This window comes from Calypte anna, chromosome 4A (assembly GCF_003957555.1).
Source record: "Calypte anna isolate BGI_N300 chromosome 4A, bCalAnn1_v1.p, whole genome shotgun sequence".
NCBI lineage: Eukaryota > Metazoa > Chordata > Aves > Apodiformes > Trochilidae > Calypte > Calypte anna.
The window spans coordinates 9,037,113-9,048,400 of record NC_044248.1 but is presented as its reverse complement, the minus strand read 5'-3'; the positions used below and the strand labels follow the sequence as shown (position 1 = coordinate 9,048,400).

Sequence of the window (11,288 nt, the reverse complement as noted above, 5' to 3'; positions counted from 1 at the left end):
ATGAATGTTTTTTAATAGATGCTTACTCCAGTCTCGGAAAATGCTGTGGAGGGGTGGAATTTGCTGATGCGTTTAGTGTGGAAAAACTAACTTAAGTTGCAATTACTGATGAGAAACCGCTAAGCTGACCAAAATACTTGGCGAGGTGCAGAATTCCCGAGTGAAAAAAAAATATACTGGAAGGCATTGTAACTTTTCCTGAACTCTGGGGTTGCCTCTCCAAAGGAAACGGTGCTGGGCAGCCGGTCCGAGTGCTGCAAAGGTTAGGCTGGGGCTGTTCGGAGCATGCAGGCTGTAGCTCGTATTGTAAGTTACTTTTTAATAAACAAAGCTCTGCCTGTTGTTTGCTTGGAGAGGGGGGGAGGGGGTGGGTTAGGAGTGGAGGAAGAAGAAAGCAAGCCAAGAAATTTTAAAAAAAAAAAAAAAAAAAAAAAAAAAAAGGATAAAAAAAAGGGGGGGGGGGGGAAACCTGTGAAGGAACGGGAGCTGTTCTACGGCAGGAGCAGAGTTTCGGGGGTGTGGCGTGGAAATGTGCTTTGAATCGCGGCGTGGTGCTGCGGCCGCCGAGGTCTGAGCGGGTTTTGGGAAGATTTACTTCTCTTCAGGCTGGGTCTGCCCCTGGGTGACGTCACGGGCTGGAGCCGCGGCACCAGAAGGCTGGATGAGTGACAGCCCAGCCTACTTTTTAATAGCTTTGTCATGTGACAGGGAACAGTAGTAAGACAGGTGCCTTCGGTTCACTCTCAGAGAGGGTCTCGTTGCCTGCATGAGTGTCTGCTGCCTGCCTGCCTGCCTCTGGACCCTCCTTTGCCAGCTTTCCTGCCGTCGCTCCGCAGCTGGATGGCGTGGGACATGTGCAACCAGGACTCTGTATGGAGCGATCTGGAGGTGAGGGGCAGGGGTGGGGGGCGGCGGGGTCGGTGGGCTTGCCGGGGAGCCGGCAGGACGGCCGACTTTGCAAACAAGTCCCAATCTTATCTTAACTCCAGTAAGTTTGCTATTTTAAGGTTACTCTGCGATGCCTTGAGCAAATCAAAGCTGAGCTCCTGTCATCAGTATCTCCTGCAGTTGGAAACTATTTTCATGTGCCTCTGGCTCGCTTTCCTGTCATATGCAATATTTATGCTCTAAGATATTGATATGAATTGGTGTCTGAAGTCTTTCCAGTGCTGTTTAGTGGCCTGGTTGGAAAAATGCCATGTTTATTTACAATAAGACGAACATTTTGGTTTTTTTAAATTAAAAAAAAAAGTTAAAATTAACCAACAGCTTCATAATTTAATTGCTTGTTTCACTGTGCTCTGTCAAAGGTTTTTTCCTTGTTTATCAGCTGCAGAATTCAAACACGCACACAGGAATGAATACACTGTTGTTTGGCTTTAGATGCTTTTAAAAGAGATTTCTGGAAGGAGACGTTTCCCTGCTTCTTGTGGTGTTGGAATAATGACGCTGTAGCTAATGTCCTGTAGAGCAGGGTTCTCAGTTGATCCAAGTAGTCCAACAAATGGTTAAATCTCACTGTACAACAGAGACAACAGGATGAACCATGAGAATAGAGTTTATGCAGGACTGTGTGAACTGCTGCTGCTGCTGCTGCTGCCGCCGCTGCCGCCAACGCTGCTGCTTGTGTAAAAATAGACAGCAATACATCAAATCCACAGCTTCTGCTGGCTACAATTCATAAAGGGGAAAAAAAAAAAAAAGGGAAAAAAAACCCCCACCCTAAGCAGCTCCCTGGTAATCTCTGGAGTATAAAGTGAGGTTTGAGGATCTCTGCATGCTTGCATTCCGCAAAATGAAGCATTACCTGAAAGTTCGGGCAACTTGTGAAGCGAGGGAAACTTTCTTTGAACCCCATGGAGAGGAATCCCAAATACAGACCTGCTCAAAGGAACTAACCCTCTGGCTGTGAGCTTGGAATAAATGCTTAAAATGCTCCCCTTGGGCAACAGGGGAGGGTAAAACAAGTTACAGACGATGCTTTTTAAATAAGATGTTCATGCGTAGAAAGCTGCCCATCTAAAGCAAAAATGTTACTGTGTTCTCAAGCGTGTTTTTCCTCTCTGGTGGAGCATGCGTGTGGATTCTCAAATCTTTTTGCTGTGTTTTAAATAATCGCAGCTTGCCATTGTATCCACTGATTTCTGTTTGCATATTGTAATTGCTCTTATCTTGTTTTGATTTCTTGGTAAAGTGGAATAGATATGGATAATTCATATGTCCTGTAGCTATTATGAGTCAAGACTGTAAGTGGATGACTTTCTGGCTCCAAAGTCCTAATTGTTTCTGAGTAGCTGGAGTATCCTGTGGGTTGTTGTCTGGCTTGTAGCATGGGTCTCAGCTGCCGTCGCTTCATTTTTCCATCATGTATTATTCCTAGTGCTGCTAGGAGCTGATTGAGGAACAAGCTTATATGGAAATACTGAAGATTTATTTTAATCACTAGAGTTCCTGCAGTAATTTTAAGCTAGTAACAGAATAGATAATTTATGTCACTGACTTTTTCATAGTGCAGAGGGGGAAAAATGTAAAGAAAAAAGAGGTTTTATCTTCATATTAATTGTGTGGTGGATGGATTAACTGTGGGTAGGATTTTACCAACATGCTCATGCATTGCACTTCCTATAGCAGTACAGCAGTGTCTGTGTGCTGCTTTGGCTCAGGGGATCACCTTTACTGATCTAAAATATCGCAGGCAGCAGGTACTGGAGCAGCTTTCATTTTTTTTAAGTATTAAATTCTCACTCACATAATGACAGGATGGTGTGTTGCTTAATAAAGGCCTGCATCACTGTAGCTGATCAGTGTCCCCAGTGCTTCACAGCTTAATGAAGGTGATGTACAGTAAGGTTGTGAAGATTGATAGAGAGAATCCACATGACACACATTCTGTCAAGTCCCTCTTTCTTTCCTGGGTTCATCCCCTTGGCTGTTTGAAAAAACTTGTTAAAAATAAAACACATTATTTTTTCATTAATATAATTAATATGGCACAAGTCCAGTGTGGGGTTTTTTTTCTTTTTTTTTTTTTTTTTTTCTTTTTTTTAATTTTAATTTACCTTCAAAGGCACAAAAATGTCCAAAAGGTTAATGGAGAATTATACTTAATTATAATGATTCACTATAATCAGTGCAGTTAAGCTAATTTATTGTTTGCACCTGAACTAAGAGAGAAAAAGTCTGTTGGAGTCAAATAATGCACAGTAATTAGCCTTTTCTGTTTAGTGACTGCTCTGTCCTCCTAAATGTTACAGTAAGATAAAGCTATAGTTATGGAGTAACTATCATATCAAATAACGGTGGGAAGACAGTAAAATCTATGCTAGCAATGCAGGTGCACCTGTTACAGATGTATAGGCAAACAGTAAATATCAGTGTGTCAGGTGAGGACAGTTTTAGGACTTGGAGTGTTAAACCTGGCATCATCCAAAGGCCAAATATAAATTAATAACAGGAACACTTGCTACTAATGTGTCTCAGATTAGAAGCATAATGTCATATTCAGAAACATTGATTTTATTATCATGTCAACATTGGCAAGAGCATATATACTTCATTTCAGCAATTACATTTTTTTAGGTGACATTGCAGTCCCTATAGGTGAATGAAAGCTGCAATGAGCAGGACTTTTTAAAATACAATTGTTAATGTCCCTTCAGAAGCCCACTCTAGGAACTTAAAAATGCAGATTACCAAGAGTAAACATGTTTAAGTAGGTGGTTCACAGAGTGAAGCTATTTTTACAAACGAAAGCAGTAGCAGATCAGCAGGATACTTAAGAAGTCTACGGCATCAGTTATAAACTACTGACCTCCAGAACACAAATCTGAGAATGATGCTGAGAATCTACCTTTTCAGTCAAAAACCAGATTATCCTTTAATGAGATCAGAGATTTCGGCCAAGCAGCAAAAAAGGTCATCTCTGCATTATAAGATTGCTGCTGGAAGGTTGTGTCTCACACTAAAGGATAGGGAACTTTTAATTTTTTTCTTCGGCTTTTTTTTTTTTTCCCCTATGACCAAAATAATGATAAAAAATTGTGTGCAGTGAAAATTACTTAAGTGAGGTTTTGACTTGTTGAAGTTTCGCAGCCCCTGAAATAACAGAAAGGAAAGCAGTTGTTATTTCAAAGCCTCGTGTTGCAGCCTCTCAACTCCCTTGCCCCTTGGCCTATTCGGTGGTTATCTCGTAGTGTCCTGGTAGATGTAGAAGTTGTCTGGTAAATTACAGCTCACACCAGCTGCACTGAGTCTTTGTGCCAACAGACAAAATCTTTGCTCGTGGCTGCGCTGCTGCATCCAGCCCGCGCACTGCAGACGCCCCGAGATTCCCAGGGACAAAACCCTCAATGAGATGCACCTTCAGCAGCTCTTGCTTGCATTGTTATCAAAGGCGGTTCTTTGGGAGAGTGACATAACCAGGACTGAGCGATTCACATCCGTGGACACGGTGTTAGTGCCCTACAGACATCCCTCTTCAGAAAGCTGCACTTTCTGGGTTGACTTGAGTCCAAATAGAGGCTGGGAAATCATTCAAACCACCCAGTCAACTGACAAGAGTCGAAGAGGACCTGCTGTTGGCCATCCATAGCACAACTGTAGGAATGCTCAGGGTGGAAGCCTGTAGACTCAGTTGACTTTAAATGGCTTTTAACCATTCAGTGCCTGGTGTTTTCGCAGCTTGATGTGTGCTTTGCAGCATACCTGTATCAGTGTAGATGCTCAGAGAAGAGTAGGTATTACAGTGCAGGAGGAAGTGCTTCATTGATCAGCACTGACAAATGGGACTCTGCTATTTCCAAGCTGTTTTTCATAAGTAGGTAATGGTTTTGGGGGATACTCTTAACATTTCAATTGCAATGCTAAAGTGTGTTACTAATTTTTTATTGCTTAGCAAGTCAGTCGATACCCTATCTCGCTTCATACTAGGATACAATAGGCCACTTATTCAGTTTATTTGTATTTATCACTACTCTTGTTGTAAGTCACGGAGACAAAAACATTTTGCACTTCTGAAGAGGATGCATGCAGACTAGTCTCTGTTCACTAGCTCAACCAAAATGTTTCACAGACCCTCCACAGTAAGTTTACTGAAAAGGGGGCTGCCAGAGGAGGAAAACCCCTTTGGTTCCCTCACTGCAGGTGCTGTCTGGGGACATGTAGGAAGCTGACTGGAACAGTGTATGTGTTGACACAAAGCAGGTGAAAGGCTGTTTGGACTAACTATTCCTGTCACCCAAAGGTGAATGTAAAAATATTTCAGAATGCAGTCAGTGGCCAGGACCCTGATGTGTAATTGGGTGGCAGAGGTCTGTGCATCGAGTGCATTGTGGAAAGAGCACAACAGCCTCACTGACCTGTACTTTTTTATGCCCATATGGTAGCCACCATCATGACTGACCTCCAGGATTATGGTGATGATCTGTAGAAGTAAAAGTGTGACTATCTCCAGCTTGAGCTAGCCTCCAGGGCTGAAGGCTGTAACAGGCTGTGCCTCTTTAACCTGAATGCATCAAGAAATGCGTGACAGACCTTGCCCAGAGGTATTCATCTGTAACTTCTACCTGCATTGGTTTGCTCTGAAGCAGGAGAATAAGGCCATGCTTTGGCTTCTGCTGTTGGATTAAATAAAACTTTAAACACTTTTGTTATCAAAGAGTATAGGGAGAAGAAAATTCCTTATCCTGGTCAGAGATGAGATAGAGAAGACAGTTTATGCCCTCCTGTTTCCCCCTCCCCCTTGCATACCTGCAGAGAGCTAACATTGATGTAATGCTTTGTGGGTATTTTTTCCAGAAAACAAAGTCAATTCTAATGACCTGGTGCCATGGCTTAATCAAGGCTTAATTCTTATCACATGATATTAAAGTTAATAGATTCTTGGTAATTAATGAAACTATTTCTGTGTTGCTGTTTCCTGCAGTGTGCTGCTCTGGTTGGTGAAGACCAGCCTCTTTGCCCAGATCTCCCAGAACTTGACCTCTCTGAACTCGATGTGAATGACCTAGACGCGGACAGCTTTCTGGGGGGACTCAAGTGGTACAGCGACCAGTCAGAGATTATCTCCAATCAGTACAGCAATGAACCCGCCAATATATTCGAGGTAAGGCAAGGTGATGCAAATGCACATTGCAAAGTGCTTCCTTGCTTTAAAAATTTTCTTTTAATTTCTTTTTTTTTTTTTTTTTTTTTTTTTTAACATGCTGGGCAACAGTTTTACTACTTTTCCCCCATTAAGAGACGGCAGAAGCAGTGATGTGTGTTACGGTTTCTGACTGGCACCTTAAGTACTCATGATCAAAACCAGTCTTGCAGTATGGAGAGAGGGGGGGAGGAGGGAGAGTAAATAAAATGGAGCGTTGATTTTTTTAAAGGAAACAACTAAAGACAGCCTAGACCACATTGCCCTGTGGCACTGCCCCTGCATCATGGCAAGGAGTTGCACAGTTTTCAGCTACAAAGAAAAAATTTGGAAAGTGTTTGTTGTCTTCCACTTGCATTCTGTGGAAAAAAAAAAAAAAAAAAAAAGCACAGCAGCTAGCTGGAGTGGGGATTTTTCTAGCAGGGATATTCTACCACTTAGAGCATTATTGTGCAAAGTGCTCTGCACACAAATTGAGAGGTCCTTTACAGTTAGTTGATGTATGGGGAAGAAAAAGTGTGGATGTGACAGAGAAGACAGTGAAGACTGTCAGTAGCTCAGGAGCTTCGTTTGGGATATTTCAGTTACCTTTCATCAGAGAGACGTCTTAAAATAGAAGTTGAAGAGTGGAAGGGTGGTTTTCTTTAAAATACTGCCTTGAGGATGAGAGTGTAGAAGAGGAGAGTTATAGTCTCTTTGTCTCTGGTTTTCTTTTATTGTGTAAAGACTTGATGGTTCATCAAGTGCTTGTGGAGCAGCCGTGCTGCTCCTGAACCCTGAGCTGATCATCCCTCCTGGATGATAGGAGATGCTATAGGAGAGGAGATGCCACTGACTGAGAGATTGGACAATAAATTGATTAGCTGGCAGGAAGACCTTGTGCCATAGCAAGCTAAGGGTGCTGCCATTCACATGGCAGGTACCACAGCTCCGGCAAATACGGCTGGGAAAGCCCCAGAGTATCCCAGTGGAGTTTTAAAGCTGGAAAAGACTAACTGAAACAGTACAGTAAAATGCATATGTAAGATGTCCTAAATGAAATTCTTCTCTTTTTATATACAGCTCTAAACCCACAGTGATTTCCCTGATGCAGATGAAGTTACTCTGGATTTATACCAGTGTAACTGATAGCCCTCTCTGTTCAGTTTCTATCATTTACACCCAAGTACCTTGGAATTAATTTTATTCAAATTAGAATGAAATTATCCCTGCAAAGCCATGTGCTTAGATTGTCATTAGTTGTATAATGTTCCTCGCCTTGTTTTACAAAGTTTCCAAACCCTGTCTCATTCTTGAATTGCAGTTGTACTGCCTGGGGCAGGGTACAGTGTGTTGGTGTGTAGATTTGGATGGTTGGTAGCAGGAAGGGCAGAGAACATATTTTCAGCTGGACTGGTAGAGAGTGGCTTTGCATTTTTTTTTTTTTTTTACCAAGGAGATGTATTTTCCTTATTCATATAAAGCCAAATGCAGAGACATTTTACTTTTGGAAAAATCATTTGAAGATGCAAACTTTCAAAGTGCTAATTCCAAATAAGTGATACAATTAGACATCTACTGACTCTAAGCACACAAACTATTCCAGTAAAACCAGTGGAACTTGACCAGAGGCTCGCTGCTTGGCCTGTCTGTAACTGCCTGGCCACAGCTGTTGAGTACAAAATTGTCTCAGATAGGTAGAGGCAATTCCCCTACACGTCTGGTATAGGAATTGTCACTTCCTATATAAGAAAATTCCCATTCTGAAAATCGAAGCATGTTGCCAACAGCAAGACAACCAGTTAGGCGTGTACTTAACCTCATTGTGAGATGGTGACAAGAGATACTGGTCTTCACGTGGAACCTCTCAGAGGCACATTTGGGTGAATCTGAGGATGAGCAGCCTCTGCGTGAAGGAATAAGTGTTATGCAGCTGGGAGAACACATCTAGGCAGCAACCAATAGGCCAGAAATAATAGTTTCAAATGAAATGTGCTGCTTCTTTCCTAATGGGCAAATTCTTTTGGCCCCTTTGCAAACACCTGGATTTCCTCACACTCGTCAGCTTCAGTTGCAGGCTGTGTTGCTGTCTCTGACAACATAGCATAGCTTGGCCCATACTCACCTGTAGGAAAAAATTATTATCTATTAGTATTTTGCAATGCTGCAGTGAAAAACTAGGCTGCTTTCAGCTTCATAGCGTGCTATGTTTACGTTTCTTGGTTGCTTGGCCTAGGAAGATGGGAATGAAACAGTTATTTTCTCCTCCCATATATTAACCCTGTCCCCATTCTCCATCGTGCAGCTGGATACCTTTCACTATTCCTCGCCTCTGCTGCTCTGTAATGTGACGACTGGGGGTGCTCAAGAACAGAAGAAGATGTCTTCTTCCTCCAGAGACTATCTTACATACTCTGTGAGGAACTATTTGTTTTAGCTGAGAGAATGGAAGTTTTGTGCATTTTCCCATTTGGTAATTTCTAGATTTTTCCATATTGATCTGCATTGGCTTTTCCTTCTTAAAAAATAACTTTTGGGGTTCTTTGGTTTTTTTTTTACTTTTCCTTTTTTCTTTTTTCTCTCTTTTTTCTTTTTTCATTATGTGAGTAGCATGTTTTATCTAACATTAAACTTCAGATGAGCACTTGTCATACAAAAATAGACACACAGTCTGTTTGGGGTGGAAGGAAAAGAATCAGAATGGCAAACAAATGTTGGGAAGTGCAAAAGCGATGTTAATTGAACAGGCTGTACAGTGTTAATTGCCAAACCAAACCCTGAATGAAGCACCCTCTTCTTTGAGGTATAAATGCAGTACATGTGGCATTGCCTGGATGCTCTTGGATTTCCCAAGCTCATAAACAAAAAAAGAATGGCCTGCATTTCAGAAAGTGAATTTTCAGACTTTCTGCAAACTGTTTTCCTGCTTGAGCCAAGCACCCACAAGCACTGGCACTGGGAGTCTCATGGGCTAGAAATCATTAATAGTTATGGTAGCAGCCAGGAGCCAAGCCAGATAAAGGTGCAATTAGTCTAGATAGTATGTAACTGTTGAGTATAAATCCCTGCACTCATCTGCTTGGGTGTGATGAGATACAGGCTTTCACTTAGTATTAAAACACACCAGTATCTTGTATATGCACCTGATTCATCCCTGAATTATTCCATTCTCCTGCCAGGGTAACTGATACAAGTCCTGAATCAAGCTGTACTGTCTGCCTGAGTATGGAGGCTCTTCTTTTCAATTTCTGTACATATGCATATTATGGATTAGTTGATTTTTTTCTATTCAGTTTGATCACTTCTCTTTTTGACCTGGTTTTCTTTGCCCATTTTTCTGGCTACAGGACAGATAAAATGAAGGAGTTCTTGCCCCTCAAGGCACTGTCTTATTGACATAAGTTTTGCAAGTAAATAGTTAACAAGTCACACGAGAACATTTATTTAGATGACTCACTGCACCATTCACTTTTGTTATCTGCTTTACTGGACTAGATTTTAAAAAAATGTATTTGTAAAAAACCTGATATTGCTACTTTTAGAAAAACAGAATGGTTAGTTTTACATTCTCAGAACCAGTGCTATGTGAAAATGGGAACAACTGTACAGCTTAATGTGGCACGAGTGATAAGGCTTTTTGTTTGTGAAAACTCTTTTCCCCTGAGGCTTCTTCAAATGTGCTGTACCCTATCATATATCATGTAAAGTTATTCATATTTAAAATTATTTATGACTCATGCCTAGCATTATGGAGAGAGGAGATATCTACACTGGATATCTCTCTTGGTTGGCACTAGTTACAAATAACTCAACCGATGTTAAGAGAAAATGCAGTCCGTAGATAGCCAATAACCTCTTAAAATATAAAGAACTAGTGTAAAATTATAAATATTTGCAAGTGTGAAATTCTCATTCTTGGCAAACCACTTTTTCTAGCCTCTAAAAAGACCAGAAGACCCAAAGTGCTTGCCCTTGCATGGATTTCATTTGTTTACATAATTCAGTATTCCAGAGATGCTCAATTTATTTGATAACTTTATTTTTACTCGTTTTGCATAGTGTAGCCCAGGTTTCTTTTCCAGATTGTGCAATGTGCTGTGCATTTGGGAAGCCCGAACAGGCTACTACGTTTTATTGTAGGCTGCCAAAAAATGCTGTATTACAAGTGATAAGAATGTGGGGAGAGAAAGAGATGCACAATGAAATGCATACTGTCTTGTCCCTGGCAGCAGGGAAATTCGTGGAGATAAATGATTTCTTACTTATTTGGAAGGATTTACATCAGGAAGGTGTTGAGGGTAGAGGAGAGCCTTAAACATCACCAGGGTAATTTGCATTGGTTCATTTTATAAACTTCCTCATGTTCTGTGGTGCTGCCAGTTTCGTTCACTATTTCAGGTTATTTATTCAAGGTTTGCAGCCAGATTGATTAATGAATTACCAGATCTTGCGTAAAATGACTTGGCCTGACTTTTAAACAACCACCAATGTTTTCTTTGCCAGTCTTGTGACTGGTGTTAATGGGTTTCCAGAGAGCTGAGCCTATACAGACTTTCTGTACTGGCCTCCCCTAGCATATTTTCCACTTTCTAATTTTCTCCAAAACTAGTAGCCCAGGGCAGGCAGTTCAAGGAGATACAATCTCAAGGAAAGTAGTCAAATCCTTGATGGCTGATGCCCTTCAGTGCCAAATCAGCATGATTTATCATAGCCATCTATTCAGCACAACAGAGGCTGGAGGTGAGCTGCATGGTGTACCTCACACAATATGCATAACTAGAGCTCTGAACTTTGAAGGAAAGCCTCAGAGCTATTTGCAAAGTGCTGGTGCTTAGTGAATACTAAATTACATTTAGGAAATAGTCTACTGCTACCAGTTATACTTCATTTTTATTCTTGACACAGACACCTAAATCAGAGAACAGTAACATTTCAGAGATTATGGTAGCAGTTTGGGTATGTTCCAACACTATAATAGGATCAGAATTTTAAGGCCTTTTTTATTATTACCAATAGTCACTTAGTTTCTACTGCAGCGTACTTTGTAGGGAATTACAGCTTTTACTAAAAAGATTAAAATGCTATTATGCAAATGATTGCAGTACGTTATTATGTTTACAAATTAACATCCATGGCTCAACACACAAATTAACTTACTATTCCATCT

The 11,288-nt window shown here is 41.1% G+C and overlaps 1 protein-coding gene across 1 annotated transcript in view; it reads left to right on the top strand.

The window, feature by feature from the left end:
• The first annotated feature begins 736 nt into the window (after positions 1-736).
• The window catches only part of PPARGC1A (PPARG coactivator 1 alpha), a 66,351-nt gene continuing 55,799 nt past the window's right edge, over positions 737-11,288 (top strand). The window contains exons 1-2 of the mRNA XM_030449762.1: positions 737-888; positions 5,924-6,103. Coding sequence (XP_030305622.1) covers positions 841-888; positions 5,924-6,103 — 228 coding nt within the window. The 5' untranslated portion in view covers positions 737-840. The remainder of the gene's footprint in view (positions 889-5,923; positions 6,104-11,288) is intronic.